Source organism: Tripterygium wilfordii, chromosome 18, assembly GCF_013401445.1.
Source record: "Tripterygium wilfordii isolate XIE 37 chromosome 18, ASM1340144v1, whole genome shotgun sequence".
In the NCBI taxonomy this organism is placed as follows: domain Eukaryota; kingdom Viridiplantae; phylum Streptophyta; class Magnoliopsida; order Celastrales; family Celastraceae; genus Tripterygium; species Tripterygium wilfordii.
The window spans coordinates 4,310,181-4,332,364 of NC_052249.1; the positions used below are offsets into that span (position 1 = coordinate 4,310,181).

Here is a 22,184-nt window from a genome sequence, read left to right on the forward strand (position 1 = left end):
GATTCTCTTCAAAACTGTCTATAATCAGTTGGATCTACTGCCCAATAAATCAAATACGAAATACCAAAATGATATGTGTCCAAATTTTAGTGTCCATAATTTAGGTGGTATGAGGAGAAGTAAGGCGACATAAGTGTGTGTGCAAAATGGTCTCCATACTTCTTCTCATGCATCTAGATTATGGATATTTATGGATATCAAAATTATGACATGTAGTGATTCCGTACAAAAAAATATGAGAGAAGAAAACCAACCTAAAATCGGTATACGCGTTCGACGATACTAAGGACCCCCTTTCTCCCTCATAGAAACAAGCGGAGACGAAAACAAACGCAGCAAAAGCCAGATCACTCTTTCACACAACTGTGTCTCTGTGTGTCTTCGATTGAGCTCAAACTCTGTTCTCCCCTTCTGTCGGTGAGCTTCTCACTTTCTCGATTTTTCTTTCGTTTTCAATGCCTCCTGTCTGCCTTTCTCTTTATCTGTTCCCTGTATTTACAAATCAATGGACCTTATTTTTCTATCCATTTCACTGTCAATGGAAGCTCGCTATTGTAGGGTTTTTTGTTCTCATGGTCGAAATTAGTACTGTAGAACGAATGCTCTGACTTTCTTACTGCAATATTTTGATTATGATTATGATTATGATTATGATTTTTCTTTTTCTTTTTTTCTTTTCTGCGGAACACATGCAGACATCTATGAGTAGGGCTTTATTTGTATCACATTGTATCTGGGGTATGGGTTATGCAGATTATTCTTGTAATTGGTTACTGGTTCTCTCTTTGTTTTGATGTGTATGCGATGTTTGTGTTTGTGTGACAAGAAAGGAAAATAGTGTTGTTGAACACAGGATGGTCAAGTAAAATATCCACTTTTTAGGTCCCTTTTCCCTAGCTTATATACATGTACCGGAAGACCTGAATTAGGGTAAATTGTTAGGCAATTTTTATATGGAAATCATGTGCCCTACTTTCCATTGTCTGGTTTGTTCTAAAGCTTTTCAAGGATTTGGTTGAGGAGTGTTTTTTAACAAGCAATTTCGTGTATGCTTTCTAAATTGTCCTCTTTGATATTTTTTTAAATTTTTTTTTGCAGAGGTGGTAATATACAGAGCTTTGAGCTCCTACGTTTTGTTAGTCATCTACATTCTTCATTAGTTCTACAAAGATGGCGAATATTCAGATGACTAGCATTCTAGAGAAGGTATGATTTCTTCTCTGATTTATATTGCATGATATCAATTTATGAGTATGTAAAGTACTTTCATCAATTATTGGTATAATCCGCTTGTATGCAGATGACAGGCAAGGATAAAGATTACAGATATATGGCAACATCTGATTTATTGAATGAGTTAAACAAAGAAGGGTTTAAAGCTGATGCTGATCTGGAGATAAAGTTGTCGAATATTGTCTTACTGCAGCTCGATGATTTAGCTGGTGATGTTTCTGGGTTGGCGGTGAAATGGTACATCAGTTTATCCCTTGCACCAATGTGATTAGTCAAAAAAGATGTAGTTGCTCTTTATGTTTAGCCTTTGTTTCATCCATATATCCATTGGGATGGGAGGGGCTGGAATGATGATAAGAACCAGACTTCTAGTACTGAGAAAATCAAGTTCAACACTAAAGAAAGGAAATACAGAAAACCCTAAAGGAACACAACTGAAGATTGTTTTTGGATAAAAACGTAAAGAACACCAAAAGAGGCACTTATACAACCTCGCAACTAACGAGATACGCTACTACACAACACCCAGACACATAAAAGGCCCAGACTAGTGACCAGCCCATGGGCTTCCTAACATTACTCCTCCCTTGAAAGAACAATCTTGTCCCCAAGATTGTGTGTGAGGAAAACGTTCCACAAACTTTGATGCCTCCTCCCAAGTAGCCTCGTCTGCTGGTAAACCTACCCACTGTACCAAGAACTCCAATTGATCCTTTCTCCTTTTCTTAATCTGCCTTTGCTCCAAGAAACACAAGGGTTCAAGTTGAAGTACCCCATCTTCAGTAAACTTCGGTAACTCACCCATTGTAACCACCTTCTTGCCAATAGCTTTCTTAAGACAGGATACGTGAAAGACTGGATGAACCCGTGACCCATCAGGGAGCTTGAGTTTGTAAGCCACGGCACCAACTTTGGTGAGTATTTCGTAGGGACCATAATACTTGGGAGCCAACTTCATATTACCCCTCCACTGCACAGTGTGCTGCCTATAAGGCTGCAATTTAAGGAAAACCATATCGCCAACCTCAAAATGCCTTTCCGTGCGATGTTGATCCATAAATTGTTTCATTCGATTTTGAGCCTCTACCAAATTAGTCTTCAACTGTCGTAACAGTTGATCTCGACTTTTTAACTCTTCTGCGACTGCTTCTACCTTGGCTGTCCCAGGCTCATACGCTAGCAGAGTAGGTGGAGGTTTCCCATAAGTAGCTTCATAAGGAGACATCTTAAGCCCACAGTGATATGAGGTATTGAACCAGTACTCTGCCCAAGCCAACCAACGGGTCCATTTTTTTGGATGTTGTCCTGAAAAACATCTAAGGTAAGTCTCAAGACAGCGATTTACTACCTCCGATTGCCCATCAGTTTGCGGATGGTAACCTGAACACAGGTTCAGTTGAGTACCCTGCAACTTGAATAACTCCGACCAGAATTTACTCACAAATACTTTATCGCGGTCACTTACCACCGACTTCGGTATTCCATGCAATTTCACCACATTTTCCATGAAAGCTTGTGCTACTGAGATGGCAGTAAAAGGATGTCGTAGAGCTGCAAAATGAGCTCCTTTGGAAAGTCTATCCACCACTACCATGATAACCGTATACCCATTCGAATTTGGTAATGCTTCTACGAAATCCATGGTCAACTCCGACCAAATCTCCTCTGGGACAGGCAGGGGCTGTAGTAATCCCGGTGCTCTTATGGTTTCATATTTTTGCCTCTGACAAATGTCACATTCTGCAATGTACTGTTTGACAAAAGTGCGAACACCAGGCCAATAAAAGCTTCGAAGAATTCTGTGAATAGTTTTCCTGTAACCCTCGTGACCTGCCATCGGACTATCATGCATCTCGTACAACAACTTCTGTCTCCAAACAGAGTTAGGACTAAGGGCTATTCTCCCATTATATCTCAAACATCCATTCTCTATCGCATAATTTTTAGTTAAAAATGAAGAATGATGTAACTTCTCCTTCATTTCCAGCACCCACGGGTCGGAAGCCAAATCTTCTTTTAATTCTTCCAGCCACACTGGTTCCACATTAGAGATAGCACATATAACATCTTCAATTCTTTCTCTACGAGACAAAGCATCCGCCACCGTGTTATCCACCCCCTTCCGATAAACAATCTCAAAATCATACCCTAACAATTTAGTAATCCACTTTTGTTGCAAAGGTGTGTGGGTCCGCGAGCCTAAGAGATGTTTGATGCTTTCATGATCAGTCTTGATGACAAACTTGTGGCCAATTAAATAAGATCGCCACTTATTCACAGCGAACACCACAGCTAACAATTCTTTTTCATACGTGGACAAACCCAAATGTTTTGGAGCCAAATGCTTGCTAGCAAAAGCGATAGGTCGATCTCCTTGAGTTAACACAGCCCCCAAACCCACACCACTAGCATCAGTTTCAATCACGAATGGTTTGGAAAAGTCAGGCAGCACCAACACTGGTGTCGAACTCATCGCCTTTTTCAGAACTTCAAATGCATCCGTTGCCTCCCCCGACCACTGAAATTGCCCTTTCTTCAAGAGATTAGTGAGCGGAGCACTAAGTTTGCCATAATCCTTCACAAACTTTCGGTAATACCCTGTAAGTCCTAGGAAACCTCGCAAGGCAGTCAACGAAGATGGAGGGGGCCAGTCAAGCATGCTCTGAATTTTGGTTTGATCGGCTGCGACTCCCTCAGCGGTGATCACATGACCTAAATAATCCACCTGCGGCACCCCAAAACTACATTTGGAAAGTTTCACAAACAATTCGTGCTCCTGCAAACTCAAAAACACAAGCTCCAAATGTCGTAAGTGCTGCTCCATGGTGGAGCTATAAATCAATATGTCGTCAAGAAAAACGACCACAAATTTCCGAAGATATGGCTGAAAGACTGCATTCATGAGTTGTTGAAATGTACCCGGAGCATTGGTTAAGCCAAAAGGCATTACCAAAAACTCGAAATGCCCATCATGAGTTCGGAAGGCCGTTTTGGCCACATCTGCGTCATCAACTCTAATTTGGTGGTACCCCGCTCGAAGGTCTAGTTTAGAGAAGATTACTGCCCCATGTAATTCGTCCAGCAGCTCATCGATGACTGGAATGGGATATTTGTCTTTGATAGTGATGTTATTGAGTGCCCTATAATCTACACAAAGCCTCCAAGTGCCATCTTTCTTTCGAACCAACAAGGCCGGCGACGAAAACGGACTGCAAGAATACCGAATAGTGCCAGCTGCCAACATGTCACTAACTAACCTTTCAATCTCAGCCTTTTGAAAGTGTGCATATCGGTAGGGCCGAACATTCACTGGAGTACTCCCCGGTAGAGTAGGTATTTTGTGATTCTGTTTACGCATAGGTGGTAGACCAATAGGTTCATCAAAAATCCTGCTAAAGCGCTGAATCAATGCTTCAACCTCTGGAGCTGTACTATTCTGTATTTGTCTGAGTTCAGCCTCCCTCTTGAAGTAGGAATATGGAACAACAGGAGTCACCACTACTCCCAAAGGCTCTGGCACCTTCAACAGTCTTTCCATTCTACACGCCTCAATAACTTGGACAGGTTGAGATGATAATCCCGTAATAGCCACTTCTTTACCATCACTAATAAACCACATCCGAAGATGGTCGAAATCCCATCTCACTTCTCCAAGAGTTTTCAACCAAGCCATACCCAAGATGGCATCACAACCCCCTAGTTTGAGAACAAAAAAATCAACAGCCCCTCTATATTGATCAATGTGAACCTGCACAGACGGACAAAAACCTGAACTACTCATACTCCTACCATCCGCGATTTTAACTTCCATAGCCGAGTTATTCTCCAACTTGCAACCCAATTTTGAAACTAATCTGGGGTGGAGAAAATTGTGAGTGCTTCCGGAATCAATCAAGGCTGTAAAGGGCTGATTTCTAATGCAAACCGTGACTCTCATAGTTTGAGGAGTAATGGACCCTCCCAGTGCAGCAATTGATATATGAAGTGCTTGTGGCGCACCCAGTTCAGTACCCAAACTATTATCCGGAACTACCTCTTCCCATTCCTCGAGTAGGAACAAGGTTTTTTGTTTACACTTGTGTCCTGCCACCCACTTTTCATCACAATTGTAACACAATTGCTTCTTCTTCCTCTCTTCCATTTCTGTAGGAGTCAAACGTTTCACAGGCGGTAATCCTGCAGAAACCTTCTCCTCTTGCACCTTAGGTTTAAACGGCATCTGCTTCCCACGTCTTGCACTCAGTTTATCCTCCATCAATCTGGCTAACGCCATTGCCGATATCAGAGTGGAAGGTCTTAAAACCTTGACCTCCATACGGATCTCATCTATCAGCCCACCAACGAAACAACTAATTAAAAACCCTTCAGGCAACCCTTCTACCATGTTCGCATACTTCTCAAACGCCTTTTGATAATCTCGCACCGACCCCGTTTGTCTTAGCTTCGCCAACACCTCTGCATAGTCTTCAAACTGGCTTGGCCCGAAACGAGCCGCGATTGCAATAGTAAACTGTTTCCAACCATCCCAAACCACAGTCTTGTTCATCCACTTGAACCACTGTAACGCCTCACCCCGAAGATAAAAAGATGAGAATCTGATCTGCAAATCTGGAGGTGTTTGGTTAAGATCGAAAAATTGCTCTGCACAATAAACCCACTCTGATGGATCTCCTGAATCGAACTTTGGGAAATCCATTCGTGTCCCCTTTGGAAGAGTTCCCACTTCGACTCGCCGATTCAACGTCTCCGGAGAGACCTTCGAGACTCCTTCCACCAGCTTTGAGATCTTTGTAGACTCCTGATCATTTTGCAATCCTGGTGCACTACTCGACATCTTCTCCAGCTGTACACTCATTCCTGCGACCAAATCTACCAGCCTCTGCATCTGCTGTTCATTTTTCTGGAATCTTGCCTCGAACTGCTGTTCCAATGTCTGAAAGCGTTGTTCTGTCCTTTCTGCCGCCTTGACAAGCTCCTTCTCCATGTCTTGTTTCTGCTTTCGAGTAAGGACCATGCGCAACACTAACCTGCCTCTGATACCAGATGATAAGAACCAGACTTCTAGTACTGAGAAAATCAAGTTCAACACTAAAGAAAGGAAATACAGAAAACCCTAAAGGAACACAACTGAAGATTGTTTTTGGATAAAAACGTAAAGAACACCAAAAGAGGCACTTATACAACCTCGCAACTAACGAGATACGCTACTACACAACACCCAGACACATAAAAGGCCCAGACTAGTGACCAGCCCATGGGCTTCCTAACAAATGATTCCAGTCAATTTTACCCATCACAGCCGTTGATAGCACTTGCTTAATAATATAATTAAGTGCAATCAATGATGATGCAAACACCCATCCCGTGTCCATTTGGGTTACTGCAGTTATAAATTCTTGCTACGGCTGAGGCCATTAATCGAGGTTTCTTCAAAATTGTCTTTATTTCTAGTGTGTATCTGATTGATATTTTTGAAGTTATTGATCATGTGTATTTTAATGTTTGAAGTATCTAAAAGTATAAATTTAAAATCTTATTGCAAATTTCTTTATTTCATATATTTACCTGTTTAATGGGGCTTTCTTTGCTGTCTCTTTGAAATTCTTTTTGGTATCATTTATTTTTTTTCTTGGATTTAAAATATGATATTGGGGTGAAATGCTTACGACAGTTTTAAACATAGTTGAGGGCATAAAGTTGGTGTTGGTTAATCAGAAGCTCTTGTGGCAGTCTTGTTGTTTTATGGCTACTCACATGCTTTTTTCTCCCATTGCAGTCTCGCTCCATTAGTGAAGAAAATTAGTGAGCCACGAGTTGTAGAGATGACGGGTAAACTATGTGATAAAATGCTTAATGGGAAAGATCAGCACCGTGACATTGCAAGCATAGCATTGAAGACAATTGTTTCTGAAGTCACTTCTTCATCTCTTGCTCAATCAGTTATTGTTTCTCTTTCACCCCAGCTTATTAGGGGAATAACTAGCCCAGTGAGTTTCTAGCCCAAAACTTGAAACTGTTGTGTATTTTTACTATTAGTATTCTATTTCTTTTTCATTTTAATGAACTTAATATGGAAACAAAATAATACTGACTGTGACTTGTGTCCTCGAATAAACTTAGTTGGAATGGTGTAATCGTCCCTGAATTGTTTAACCACTGATAAGACTCAATGATTATGTCGACGGTGGAGGAGTCAATAATTCATTTGACAACAGGGTTTACTTGAGGAGGTTGTTAAGTACTTGAATGAAAAAATCTGATATATAGCATTAATATGCGCTGTGAATCATAGTCCATAATAAGTTTAATTGATTGATGACCAAGATTTCTTATTAGAGTGATGTTAGGTGGTAGAATAATTTTCAGTACATTAAAAGTGGAAAAATGACAATTGGGTAGTGGGTGCAAACACTAGGGCCTATTATATCTGCTAGATTTTATTTATTTGTTTAATGTGCATGCTTGCTTTTTGCTTGTTAATAGATATTTGAGCAAGGGCACTTTGATTGTATAGAGTATGTCAAGTCTTTTGCCCTTAATACAACACTTATATTGCTTTCACTTCATTTTCCAGGTGATTTTTCATGTAAGATTTTGTTTATCGTAGTTGTTTGGGCCTTCTGCTAACATACTGTGCTGGTTTAACCCAGGGAATGAGCACGGAGATAAAATGTGAAAGTCTTGATATCTTATGTGATGTCCTCCATAAATTTGGAAATCTAATGACAACTGAGCATCTGATGCTTTTAGATGCTCTATTATCTCAATTGAGTTCCAATCAAGCTGGTGTTAGAAAGAAAACTGTTTCATGTATAGGTAAGACAAAAGAAAGTATCTAAGGTCTGACATATTTGCAATGCTTTTGTATTTGAAAGCATTTTTTATTAATGTTAGGAAGTTAAGTTTTCCTTGATGGTTTCATTCCTAAAAACCTCTTTTTAAGTGTACCTTATGCATTTTTTTTTTCTTTTTGCTGCTTTGCTTTTTGAGCAGCAATTGCGCTTCTGTTTATTTTGTGTTGCAGTTTCTGGCTGCCCCTCTTTTATAATACATTTTTTTTTTCAAAAGTTCTCTCTTTCCAAATCCAGATACTAGATGTCAGAATGCTTCCTTTAGCACCAATACCATTTTTTTAAAATTCATTACGTTTGTTGTTTTGACCCTTACTGTAGAAATGCAACAACTTTGACTCCTGTAACATTTGGTATCTAAGTTTTGTGCCTTTAGTTGTAGGAGAAATTGAATAAGATGCAGATTTGGTTAACTAGTGATTTGGTTTTCAGCTTCTCTGGCTTCAAGCTTGTCTGAGGATTTGTTGGGAAAGGCAACTGTTGAAGTTGTTCAAAACTTGAGGAAGAAGGGCGTGAAACCTGAGATGACCCGCACAAACATCCAAATGATTGGTGCTTTGAGGTGAGCTAAATAATGTTTTTTATAATTTATATTTAGGTGTAGGACCTAATCCGCTCCTTCAGCTATTGGCTGGACAGCTTTGAGAGGAGCGCCAGAGTTTTCAAGAAAACAGGGTCTCTGGCCTTGATTCAGGACATATATGGTCAAAGACATTAACTTTTTTTTTTATTATTTTTTATTTATAATGTAGTTGCTGGTATATTGATAAGAAATTTGCCCTATGGTGTAATTGAGTTTTTTAATGTAGTCGCTGCTTATGATGTACTCATCAAATATCACCCGTGAAATATCACCCGTGGCACTCAAATGGATTTTTTTTTTCTAGCTAATTTTTTTAAAAATGCTCAGAATTTGTATATGTATTTCCATTACATTGATTTAGACATTCTATATCTGTTTAATGCTGCAATCTGCTCTTCTATCTTTTATGATTGTAGTGCTTGTGTGAGATTAGAATTTTTCTTACTTTAAAACTAGGGATGAATAGTGTGGGAGCATGCCAGGTTAGAGCAAAACATTTGTAGTTTCAACCATAGTCTCCACGGCGTTCATGTGCGATGACCAAAATTGGTTATGGTTACGTCAGTACAAGTTCAACCATACGTGATAATGTTATGGACATGATAGTAAACAAATATAAACCATCAAATACTGCATCATCTGCATTTTACTTTTTGAAGGTTGCAACTTTCTTTCACTAACAAACTATGTTTTATGAATCTTAATAGCCGTGCTGTGGGATATCGTTTTGGACCACATTTAGGAGACATTGTGCCTCTGCTAATTAATTATTGCACTAGTGCGTCAGAGAATGATGAGGAGCTTCGCGAGTATAGCTTGCAGGTTCTTCAAATAGCCCCTTTCTTCTTCTTTTTTGGGGCGGTGGTGGGGGGAGGGTATAGAGTTGGGCATGGATGGTGTCGCACTGTCGTGGGATGGTGTTTATACTTGTTATTTTATATGCAAATTGACTAATTATTTCATGCTTCTAACTGCAGGCCATAGAAAGTTTTCTGCTCAGGTGTCCTAGGGACATTTCTTCATATTGTGATGCTATTCTTCCACTTACTTTGGAATATCTGAGTTATGATCCCAACTTTACTGATAACATGGAGGAAGATACTGATGATGAGGTTAACAAGGAGGAAGATGAGTATGTTATCATTTATGCAAATGACTGGCATTTAGCTTCTATGTCACATTTTCTACTTGTTATTTATCTTCAGCTGTGAAATATTTTGTAGTGAGAGTGCCGATGAGTATACAGATGATGAAGATGTCAGCTGGAAAGTTCGTAGAGCAGCGGCGAAATGCTTGGCTGCATTAATTGTTTCTCGTCCTGAGATGCTTGGCAAGCTATATGAGGAGGTAGTTGCGATAAAACTCTTGCATTCACTTGTTTGCTTGTTTGTTTTTTAGATATTTTTTTTGCCTGCTGTTATGGAAACAGAATAATATTTTACCTTGCATTTTTTAGTTACTTGTAAATAGCTATCTGTGAAAATTATGCCGCCATCTGTCAAATGAGATTGGTGTCTTCTACAATTCCAAACTCTGCTGTTAGCACGTCACTTGTTAAACATTTGATTCTCTGATTGTGCAGGCCTGCCCCAAATTGATTGAAAGATTCAGAGAGAGGGAAGAAAATGTAAAGGTGAGCTAGAATTGACTGTTTCTATATTTTCTACTGGAACTCGTGGTCAGTTATTGATTTTCTTGTGATGCAGATGGACGTTTTCAATACCTTCATTGAACTTGTACGACAAACAGGAAATATCTCGAAGTCACTGATCGACTTGAATGAATATAGGCATGTTTCTAGTATCATTAATCATCCAATTTGCAGTTGCTTTCTTTACTTTCTGTTTTTATTATGTGCTCGGTATGTTAATGCTTTTTTGAAAAGTGGATTGTGCCAGGCTGCCAGCTTGTTTTGCTTGGTGAATCTGGATCCCTTTGGCTTTCTGGTTCACCTCTCAACTGGTATTTTACTAAGTCAAAAAATTGTCAAAACTCAATGGGCCATCTACATAAAATACTTAGCTTGAAAGAGTTTGTATGTTGTGCCACGTGGCAGTAGGCAATACATTTTTTTTTATCAAAAAACAGAATATTGGAATCTATTAGATTATTATGGTAATTGTATTTGGACTTTTTACACATATATATGGTAATACTAATTTGATTATAATTCTATTACTGTAACATATATAATATTTGTACTTTTGTATCCTATATATATTGAAAAATTAATTTTATATACAGTATTTGTTAGAAGTTAAAATTTGTACTCTTGTTAGCACTTCATGTGCATTTCATGGGTTCCCGTCTAGTTAAATGGAAAATCAGAAGATTTGTTTAGAATAACTATACTGAACTTTCAAAATTTAACGCATTAAATCTTTTGGGATATTTAATTTGATCAATTTTATAGAATTTTTTCTCTCTCTATGTTTCCTACACTTTTTTTTTCGAAAGTGCTCAAGTGCTAATCTAGACTTTTTTGGGCATGTTGGATTCTTTAACTTTAGGCCTCTATACATAGGTTTTCCTCGCCCTTACTCTTCTGAAAAGTCTATTTCCTTCATCTTTTCTTTCATACGTTCTGTGGCATGCTTCATCGAGTTTCTCTTTACTGGATTCTGGCCCAAGCTGTTGTTCACTTCTCTCAAAATTAGTGCTGCCATGGATCATCCAAATTTCTTCAAGTAAAACTGTTATGTAAAGGCTGTCCTATCTAGTTTCAGACACTAAGATGCATTTCAAGCATGGATGATCGTCATAGGTAGATTCTGAATATTCCAAAAGACTTCCTTCATTTGGAATCTGTGTTTTCATGAATCCAGAAAGCAGATGAAATTTTTAGAGTCCTCGAGGTGAATATTTTATAATGCATCTCTTCCAGTTGATCCGCACTCCACGCTTGTTAGGTGATACATGTTAGTTTTTGAATCCTCTCACATCTCTCTCTTTTGGTGATAAGTAAAAACCGTCTTCTTAAAGCAAGTCTATCAGTCTATGAAGTCACCTACATAAACTGGTAAGATTTATTTCAAATCCAGGAGATGTTTGAGTTTCACAACTGAAAGTGACTGGAGGGGTTAGTGGTAACTGGTAACTTAGAGGTGTTGCAGTGCCATCGTAGACAATGCCCAGACAAATAATGTTCTTCACCACCAGCAGTTATTTTGAAAACTTATTTGCTTGTTGCATATTGTTTTGCTTATGGAGTTCCCCCTTAGAACTTAAAAGTTTCTGAAGTAAGGATGAGATGAATTATTAAATTTCCATCCAGGCAGGAAGAAAGAGGGCTTTGGTCCTCTCTTTCACCCTTTTATTCTTTGACAATCATTTTAATAGTGACATGGACTTTTTATCTTTTTCCACTCTAAAAGTAGTCATGGTGCACTCTTTTTTTCTTAAAAAAAAATAACTGTGTACTATTACCATTTGGCATTGCATCTGGGTTTGAGGTGCACTAATTCATTTGTATAATTATTCATCTATGAATACTGTTATTCTTCAGTCCCAGATGGCTTCTGAAGCAAGAGGTGCCAAAGGTTGTTAAATCCATAAATAGGCAGCTACGCGAGAAATCTGTCAAGACTAAGGTAAAATAACGTACCTGTTTGGATAACCATCATGCTGTCATTGTTTTATGTCATTCATCTGTCTACAGGTTGGTGCCTTCTCTGTTTTGAAAGAACTCATCGTCGTCTTGCCTGACTGCCTCGCCGACCACATGGGCTCTCTAATTCCAGGAATTGAAAAGGCATTAAATGTAAGTAAATCAATTTTGAGTTTAGAAGGGGTACTGGCTTTTGTAATTTTCAGTATGACATTGACATTTTTGTTGTTCTTTGTTTCTTTAATATTTGATTTCCTTCGTAACTTGGCAGGAAAAATCTTCAACCTCAAATTTAAAGATCGAGGCTCTTATATTTACAAGATTGGTGTTATCTTCCAATTCACCTTCTGTTTTCCATTCTTACATCAAGGTACTGGCAGATTAATGCAGTATGTGGGACACAGAAATTCTGGAGCTTTCACTTCTCTTGCTTGCAAAAAGTCCAGTTGCATTAACGATTCTATAAGTTTATAAGGAGTGATTTTAAAACAAACTAATAAGGGACTCTTTCTTTGTTCAAATCACCACTTTTTTGTGTAGTATGGATACAAATATGGAAAATTCAATTCATTAATTGGTTTTGCACGCCATTTAGTTAAATTGAGTCTACAACTCCACATTTGATTAATGCAGGCACTTTCAGCTCCGGTTTTATCTGCTGTTAGTGAGCGTTATTATAAAGTCACCGCTGAGGCACTGAGAGTATGCGGAGAACTTGTCCATATACTACGTCCAAACACTGAGGTGAGCTTGGTGTTATCACTTTTCACTTCTGCATCTTCTTAAATAATTATCTGATTTGATTGATCTATGTGTTTCAGGGTTTCGATTTTGATTTCAAACCCTATGTTCGTCCTATATACAATTCAATCATGTCTCGCTTAACAAACCAAGATCAAGATCAGGTTAATAGAATTTCCAAAAAGTTTTTCTTTTATATTGTTAGGTATTTTGTGTGTTATAATGTTCTTATCAATATTTCTCCTCCAGGAAGTTAAGGAGTGTGCTATTTCTTGCATGGGACTTGTGATCTCAACATTTGGTGATCACTTAAAAGCAGAATTACCTGCATGCCTTCCAGTACTTGTTGACCGCATGGGGAATGAGATAACCCGACTTACAGCTGTGAAGGTTGGTCAGTTGCTTGCATTTTCCTTTAGTTTGATCTTGTGCTTGTTCACCTAATATTTGTTTGCTTGCAGTGATAGCTTTTGCTAAAGCCTTCTCCCTTAGGATGTATTACTTCTACAATTTTGTGTCTAATTATGTAAAGTTTCAAGCTTTAAGATATCAAAAATCTGTGCGATTCATGTTCAATTATTTTAGGATCGTCATGCTATTTGTAAATGTCCCATCTTACGATATTTTAAGGTTGGTTTTTGATTACAATATATGGTGGATCTCATCTCGTAAACTTCCTTAAAAAACCAAAACTTAAACGATTAAATCACTTGTTAATAAAAGTATCTATTGAATATGCCTTGGAGTTTAATATCCTATGTTTCTTTCTAGCCAACAGATGGAACTGTTGTATTCTGGATAATTCTGGATAAGACAAGGAGATCAAAAGTCCTCCCCCCCCTTCCCCCCTTCTTTCTTTCTTTGTGTCAAATTTGGTTACACTTGAATCCTTTTTTCCTTGTTTCATTGAAACATAATTACATCTCTGAAAAGTCACGGTTTTATTAATGTTTGGTTGGGATTAAATCTGTCATATTGGAATCATTTGATTAGCTTGGTGATCTCACTATAGATGCAGTCGTTTCTCCAATAATTACGGTTGTTCTGTGATAACCTTGCTTTGTCGTTTTATAATCTGGGATTTGATGCTACCCGTCAAACTGGTATAACTTTTTTTTTGGTTAATTAAGTCAATTTTTATGATATTTATGGTAATATACAGTGCAAGCTGGTCATGGCATTCAATTGTGGATCTGGATTTCCAACATTTGTTGTGATTTGAACTCTCTGTTGGGTACGAGGCTTATGTGGCTATGCTTACCCATTGTTACTTAGATTCTAAACCTTTTGAATCCAGGCATTTGCTATCATTGCTGCTTCTCCACTTCAAATTGATCTCTTGTGTGTTTTGGAGCACGTAATTGCGGAGCTGACTGCATTTTTGCGGAAGGTATTGAAGTTTGTTCAACTGAAGTTGAATTCATGGTGTATTTATCCAATTATCAGTATATGTAAAATTTTGACTTCCGTTGCTTGTCATGGAAAATAGGCTAATCGTGCATTGAGGCAGGCAACATTAGGGACACTTAACTCCCTAGTTGTAGCTTATGGTGACAAAATCAGTTCATCTGCTTATGAAGTTATTATTGTGGAGCTTTCAACACTGATAAGGTTTCCTCTTTCTTCCTCTTAGTTCTTTTTATCTTCACTTGTTTCTAATTTGCAAAAGTTGCCTTTCAATTTCTTTTTGATAACTAGTTCTCTTAGTTTGGATGTATCAGTGATTCTGACTTGCATATGACGGCTCTTGCCCTTGAGTTGTGCTGCACCTTGATGACTGACAAGAGGCCAAGCTCAAATGTTGGTTTAGCTGTTAGAAACAAAGTTCTTCCTCAGGCACTAACATTAATAAAAAGTTCATTACTTCAGGGTCAAGCGCTTTTGGTACTTTCACACTCTTATTCTAGTGCTTATGTCTTGGTTTAGCATTCTTGCATGTTTCTAATCCTTTGTCTGATATTGCAGGCTTTACAGAACTTCTTTGCTGCCTTAGTTTATTCTGCCAACACAAGTTTTGACGCTTTGCTGGATTCTCTTCTTTCAAGTGCTCAGCCATCACCCCAGTCTGGTGCTGTTGCAAAGCTGGCTTTGCATTCGATAGCGCAATGTGTGGCTGTTCTATGCCTTGCGGCTGGTGATCATAAGTGCTCGTCTACTGTGGGAATGCTCAATAAGATTCTTAAAGATGAGAGTAGTACCCACTCGGTAGGCTTCGATTGCCTCAATTTTCTTTTTTTTTTGGTTCACTGATTGGGTGTCTGAATATCAGGGACAGGGTCCTTCAGGGGCTTTACAAGTAATGCTGAGTGGAAAGTTCCTATAATTTATATCCTCTTGAGATTTTGTTGATGATATCCTTTTTCTTGTAATTTTAGGATTACATTGAGTTTTTTAAGTTGCTAGCATTAGCATTTTGAAGTCCATAGGTTCTGCCACAAACTATGTGTATACAAATAGGAAACAATTGTTTGTAATGATTTGACTCTGAGGATTGGGAGGGCGGGTGTGTAGAAATGTTAGATGATAAGATTCCTAATACTCTTAAATATGCTTGAAGTTTCGGGTGTTTGTCCTGTAATTTTGTATCAGTTAAATTCATTCTGCTTTTAACAAATGATCTTTTGTTTTACTTTTTCTAGGCTAAGCAACACCTGGCCTTGCTATGTCTGGGAGAGATTGGGAGAAGAAAAGACTTAAGCTCACATGCAAATATAGAGACTATTATTATTGAGTCCTTTCAATCACCTTTTGAAGAGATCAAGTCTGCTGCTTCTTATGCTCTGGGAAATATTGCTGTTGGTAATTTGTCCAAGTATTTACCTTTTATCTTGGACCAAATAGATAATCAACAGAAGAAACAATATCTCTTGCTTCATTCTCTGAAAGAGGTACCTTATGTGAAATTTTTAGTCTGTTTTAGTCTGTTGAACTGGCTATTAAATATTAATATCTTTTTCAAAGAAGTCTTTCGCTCTTCTTTTTTTTTCTAAAAAGAAATTATAATTTTTGGCTTGCAGGTTATAGTAAGGCAATCTGTAGATAAGGCTGAGTTCCAGGATTCTAGCGTTGAGAAGATACTTAATTTACTCTTTAACCATTGTGAAAGCGAGGAAGAGGGAGTTCGCAATGTAGTGGCTGAGTGCCTTGGTAAAATTGCTCTTATTGAACCGGCAAAACTTGTTCCAGCACTAAAGGTATTTGACCCTTAGAAATACAACTGCTTTCCTTTTCCCTCTTTTTTCTTCAACCCTCCTGTACAAGTTTAGCCTGCATCTTGCTCTTGTTCCTTTTTTCTCTCAACCATCTCCCTTCCTTTATTTCCTCTAGGTGAGAACAAGGAGCCCAGCTGCGTTCACTAGAGCAACTGTAGTCATTGCTATAAAATATTCTATAGTTGAGAGGCCAGAGAAAATAGATGAGATAATCTACCCTGAGATCTCATCATTCCTTATGCTTATCAAGGATCATGACCGAGTAAGTCCTTTTACTATCCAATGAAGAAAAGATAATTGATGTTTACATGTTATAATACTTGTGTTCATTTTGATATGTTTGTGCAGCATGTTCGGCGTGCAGCTGTGCTGGCATTGAGCACTTTTGCTCACAATAAGCCAAACCTCATTATGGGACTTCTTCCAACGTTACTGCCTCTTCTTTATGATCAAACAATTGTTAAGGTAATCTAAAATTGACATTAGTACTATTGCCCCTGAATTATAATGTTTTGTTTCAGGCTATGTCTCCCATTTTTTTGTTTTTTGATATCCGAGGGAACCCACATCTCAGCATGCCACTTTGTGACAGCTGGGCCAAATCCAAACCTCGGGTCACCAACCCACTTTGGGCTATGTCTCACATAGAATACCATTCATGCAGAAATGGTTTCTATGGTTTTTCCTGATTATAGCTTTGCCAGCTTTAATATTATGCTCTATGTGCTACTTAGAGGGCGAACCCCTGGCCTAGTGGTAACGTTTGCTTTATTGCAACCTAGAGGTCGTGGGTTCAATGCATGGAAATGGCTTTTGCTTTGCAGGGCTAAGTCTGTGCATCTTACATCTCCTCGACCCACCTCCCCTGCGGGAGCTTTGTGTACTGGAGTTGCTTACCCTTTTAAATATATGTCCTGCTTAGATTTTAGCACTTCCTAGATCCTCTATTGTTTTTACTCTCTGAAATTTGCTTAAGGATCATCATTTATTCATTTGTATATTTCATGTACTTCTGCTTATATGTTTCATACTGAAAAACATAATTATCAGAAGAGTATTTTACCATGTAGTCTTTGACTCTGTGCATCGTGAATGTTATATGCTACTGAAGACTATTAATGGTGCCATATTCAGTTAGGCCTTTAAATGATTTTATATTTCGTTAGTAGTATCAGTGCGTTTCTCCTTGGATAGTTCATTTTGCATTGGTGTAGTGGGATGGCTAGTATCTCTTTAGTTGAAAAGCTAGTAATCATGAACAAATTGACATAATAAGATATGCATACATAAAATGTGTGAGCAAAGTTAGATATAAACTGGCTAATTAGATTTTTAGTTTTCTATGGAGCTGGCTAGTTAGAGAAATAGAGGCATACCCGTGTACATGCTGTCAACAAATTCTAAGGAAAATTCCTTGCCGTACTGTGGTTTGGATTTGGAAGCTATGAGGTTCAACTGATAGGGTAGAGTATTTGTAGATGTTGTATTTTGTGACGACAAAAAAAAGATACAAATAGGATTTTTGGTCTAAACAACTGCTCAAAATACTTGCTTGAGATTGAGTCTTCTGGCCAGATAGTGGAATCCTCAACTTCAAGGGCGATCTGATGACTGAGTTGGCAAACATTTTTTCTTTTCCTTTGATCATATTTAGTTTTGAGAAAGTTAAATGAAAAGGTTTACTGAATTTTTTTGCATAAAGGAAAGGAGAGGAAAGAGTTATGATTAAGGGCTTGGTTGAGCAAGCAGGAGCTATGAGTTGAACTTGTTAATTCATTCAGACTGAATCTTTGTAGTGTACTTTTGAACATACTGAACCTGTTGGTTATTTGTCTCTCTGTGCTTGTGAGCTATGAGGTACAGGTGCAATTTTCTCAAAATATTTTTTCTTTCAGTTTTTAATTTCTTTTTCGATTAATAAAATTATTTAAAAAATTGATTTGTATAAAACATCTACAATTTTTTGTTTGTGTTAAAACTTCTGCATTTGAAGTCTGTTGTAGAATGTTTCTGAGTTGAATTTTTGTAGCAAAACAAGAAAGATGGTAACATTGTGGAACTTATACTGGAGAGTCCAATGGAATTGTGAAGGTCTGGATTGGCTGTATTATAGTTTGACCTTTTCTTAATTTATGAGAAACGTAACTGGTGACTATTTTCTTGTTCATATTCTTATTCCACTTCACCTTTTTCTGGAAGACTCAATTTGGGCAGGACTTCTGGTTGAAATTTTTGAGCCTTCTTAATTGTGTCTTTATATGTTTAATTTTCTATCTTCATGAATTGATGGATTGTTTTTACCCATTTTCGTCTTTAGTGTTTTTTTTCTTTTCCCTTTTTCTGACTGCGCAACAGAGGTGCATCCATAGGAGAATCTGGTTATTCATTACTAATTTTTCGGACTATATTTTTTTCGGTTATTTTAGATTTTGGCTTTATATACTTTGTCCTTCCATTTGAAAAGCTGATCACCGTCTCAAATTTTGTGTGTTTTATTTCTCTGTTTCAGCAAGAATTGATCAGAACTGTTGATCTTGGTCCATTCAAGCACATTGTGGATGATGGGCTTGAGTTGAGGAAGGCAGCTTTTGAGTGTGTCGATACATTGTTGGACAGCTGTCTTGATCAAGTGAATCCTTCATCTTTCATTGTACCTTACCTCAAATCTGGTCTGGATGGTGAGTGTGCTGATATTCTTGTATTCTTTTTTTCTTTTTTCTGCGTGATTGTCTCTTTTCTTAATCTGTTATTTTCGTCATTTATGCTTTGGTGTTGTGTGTAGTCATGAGTTCAGATTTAACAACTTCCATACCTGCGTTTTTCACCAATACTCTAGGCAAGGTGCAATTTTTGGCCACCCAATGCTACAGATAATTATTTTCCTTATTGTGTACCCTTACCTGTTCCTTTTTCTCATTCAACTGAAGACAGAAGTTAGATTTTGGACATTGATAAGCATCCAAGCCCAAGTGACTTTAATTTCTTTCAAGAAATACATAGCTTTAAACCATGACCTGTTGCACTTATATGGCAGGAAACTAAGAATAATTGAATTGTTGGTTGTTCCATACTGCAGCTGATGTACTTTCCCTTGGTTCTTCTTTATCAATAAATGTATTTTGAACATTATGAGTTAATTATGTTTTTAGTGATGAAGTTTGGAGTTAGTGCTCTATATAATTATCGATGCAATTGTTTTGATTTTTGGCTTCTCCAGATCATTATGATGTTAAGATGCCCTGCCATCTCATCCTCTCAAAACTGGCAGACAAATGTCCATCTGCTGTATTAGCAGGTTAGTAATGTTAACTTAATTATATTATTCAGTTGTCCAACTAGTGTTCTTGATTTAATAATTTTTTTGTGATCTTTAGTGTTGGACTCTTTGGTCGATCCATTCCAAAAAACTACTAATTTTAAGCCCAAGCAAGATGCAGTCAAACAAGAGGTTGATAGGAACGAAGACATGATTCGCAGCGCTCTTCGAGCAATTGCATCCTTGAATCACATAAGGTTTGTAATTATAGTTTTGTGCTCGAGTTAATTCAATGATGGTAAATTACACGTTTTTGTTTTGTTGACTCTAGAAGTCTGGTGACTAGTTACAATATCGCATCAGGTTTTTCTTTAATGATTTGTTTGCGAGTTTGATTTTAATTTGCAGGGCATAACGCTATTTGCTACCCTTTGTTTGTCCTTTGTGTTTTATGTATTATCTGGATGCAACTCTACAGATGCTTAATTATTGTTTCTTTTCTGCAGTGGCTCAGATTGCAGCCCAAAATTCAAGAACCTAATGACTGAAATCTCGAAATCTTCAAGACTGTCAGAGAAGTTCTATTCCATCCGGAATGAGTGATGGGCATGTTGAATCCTGGCCCCCAAACTGTGTCAGTATTTTACAGGGAATGTGAAAGAAATTATTTTGGGAGAAGAAAATATGAAGCAGATGAGAAGCTAGGTTGCCCCCATTAGCATTTAAGAATGGGATATACTAAAAATGAAATTTTTTTGGGAGAAGCTTGTCAAAAGAACCACATTGTCGTGTTAGTTAGCATAGGAATACAGAATATGGTTCTCTCATGTATAGATAGGATCATCTTCTCTTTTCGTACCCACATGAGCCCGCCGCCTTTTGGTTTACTGTCTTATTTTATACCTTGTCATTGTTGCTATTAGGGTTAAAATGGAAAGTTGCTTTCCTTATGAGGATGAAGTTGATGCTACTAGTAAAGAATTTGTTGTACTGATTGACTTCTATGGTGATGAAGTCAAGTCTTATGTTTTTTTCACTGGAAACTAATTTTTTTTTGTTGGTGGTTGTGGCGTGGTAATCCATTGGTGTATTATGGTTGTGATTTCATATTCGTCATTTTCTTCTTTTTTTGTCCCATTTTGGTGTCTTAACCAATAACCATCTGAAGGTACTCCTTTCGTCAAGTGAGATTGGGGTCCAAAAAATCTGATGTGGCACGCTGGAGTTTGCAAATGTGGTAAATTATCCATAATTTGAATGATGTCCTAAAAGTAATTAAGTTCGAGACTTATAGTCCCCGAAATTATATGAAAATGAACACGTTATCCTTGCAACATCCAGCTTCAAATAAATAATAAACCGTAACAAATTCCAATACCAATCCATCTAAACGACGTTTAGCTTTGGACATTACAACATTCTATATCAAAATCCAGCTTCAAACATTGCGACATGAAGGAATGCAAACCATTACTGTACCTGTTCAAACAACCACCTGCAACAAATGCAATTGAACAACATCCATTCTTGGTGATGCATTTCCAATGAATGTATGAGATTAAACCCACTCAACTAGTATGGTCCCATCATTGTCCTCCTATCTTCGGTATTGTTGATATCAATACTGTATTACCTCTCCGTAGAACCAAATATGCATAATTCACCTCACCTCATAGCTCACTCAACACCCTCTAAACAGACCTCGAGAGCCCAAAAAGGCCAAACACCAAGGAACCCACCTCTCCAAAATGCCAGTCAGACAGCCCCAAAATGAAGAATTGCTGCTTCAGTAATCAAGCAGATCTTTACACCCACCCCACACTGATCAAACAATCTAATTTAAAGTAAGGACAAAGGCTTAGACTCAGAACTGAGAATCCCCATGAATCGATAAAAAAAACACAGATATGCAGGATGGACACAAAACATCCAATCAAAAAGGAAGTGAATTCGAGAGAAAACTCACATTGAAAATCCGGAGTGCTGCCACAGAGGTTGCTGCAGCAGCTGTGGACAATGCTGCCTCTGAAAATCCGGCCCAGTCAGGTGGTGGCATGGATCTAGAAGATGGGATGAAGGTGGGGAAGAATTTAGGGATCAGATTTAACAGTGGCCAGATCCATTTTAGGGATGATTGGGGGTACCTTCCAAAAGTTGAGACACGAAAATGGGACCAGAAAATGAAAATGACGAAAATAAAACCACACCCATAATTAGTGGATGAAAAATACATTTTTGTCATGGGGAAAGACAACTTTTGGTCACTGAAATATCTGACCAGATTCAACTCAGTCACTCATTTTTCAAATGTTTCAATTTGGGTATCCAAATTTCGAAACTGTTCCAAATTAGTCACACAGGCAGATTTCGCTCAATTCGGGCAGTCAACCATCCCACGTGACATAATATAGTCAAAATCAACTATTGACTGCCCGAATTGGGTGAAATCTGTGCGTGTGACTAATTTGGAACAATTTCGAAATTTGGATACTCAAATTGAAACATTCGAAAAATGAGTGACTGAGTTGAACCTGATCAGATATTTCAATAACCAAAAGTTGTCTTTTCCCTTTTTATCATTATGATTTGTTTAACGGTGAAGCATACTTTTGGTCATTAAGAGAGAGGGTTGAGTTACCAAATGAATTGATCAATGATTCGTTTGTTTCAGTAAAATGAACTTGCTGGTAATTTGTTTGGG

At 37.8% G+C, this 22,184-nt stretch overlaps 1 protein-coding gene and 1 long non-coding RNA gene across 2 annotated transcripts; one reads left to right on the top strand and one right to left on the bottom strand.

Annotated features, from left to right (window-relative positions):
* The first annotated feature begins 259 nt into the window (after window positions 1–259).
* On the top strand, window positions 260–20,590 carry LOC119984157 (cullin-associated NEDD8-dissociated protein 1-like). The gene is made up of 29 exons (XM_038827979.1): window positions 260–417; window positions 1,099–1,206; window positions 1,301–1,470; window positions 7,010–7,220; window positions 7,884–8,049; window positions 8,517–8,646; window positions 9,375–9,489; window positions 9,645–9,799; window positions 9,891–10,014; window positions 10,250–10,300; window positions 10,374–10,456; window positions 12,173–12,257; window positions 12,326–12,427; window positions 12,546–12,644; window positions 12,908–13,018; window positions 13,096–13,179; window positions 13,265–13,405; window positions 14,313–14,405; window positions 14,505–14,626; window positions 14,737–14,899; window positions 14,981–15,220; window positions 15,655–15,903; window positions 16,033–16,209; window positions 16,343–16,489; window positions 16,576–16,692; window positions 18,737–18,905; window positions 19,445–19,522; window positions 19,602–19,740; window positions 19,990–20,590. Exons 2-29 carry the CDS (start codon window positions 1,171–1,173, stop codon window positions 20,084–20,086), a joined length of 3,654 nt encoding a protein of 1,217 aa, XP_038683907.1. The 5' UTR covers window positions 260–417; window positions 1,099–1,170; the 3' UTR covers window positions 20,087–20,590.
* Window positions 20,591–20,716: 126 nt separating this feature from the next.
* LOC119984637 lies at window positions 20,717–21,668 on the bottom strand. The gene is made up of 2 exons (XR_005464944.1): window positions 21,450–21,668; window positions 20,717–21,317 (listed from the first exon to the last, which is right to left on the bottom strand). It is a non-coding gene; the product is annotated as an uncharacterized LOC119984637 (long non-coding RNA).
* Between the last annotated feature and the right edge of the window lie 516 nt (window positions 21,669–22,184).

What these genes read in the sequence shown, in the direction of transcription:
- LOC119984157 (XM_038827979.1), top strand. Translation starts at nt 1,171, where the DNA reads ATGGCGAATATTCAGATGACTAGCATTCTAGAGAAG. An exon ending in AGAAATCTGTCAAGACTAAG is followed by an intron (nt 12,258 to 12,325) that starts GTAAAATAACGT and finishes ATCTGTCTACAG; the next exon opens with GTTGGTGCCTTCTCTGTTTT. An exon ending in CCCGACTTACAGCTGTGAAG is followed by an intron (nt 13,406 to 14,312) that starts GTTGGTCAGTTG and finishes TTTTGAATCCAG; the next exon opens with GCATTTGCTATCATTGCTGC.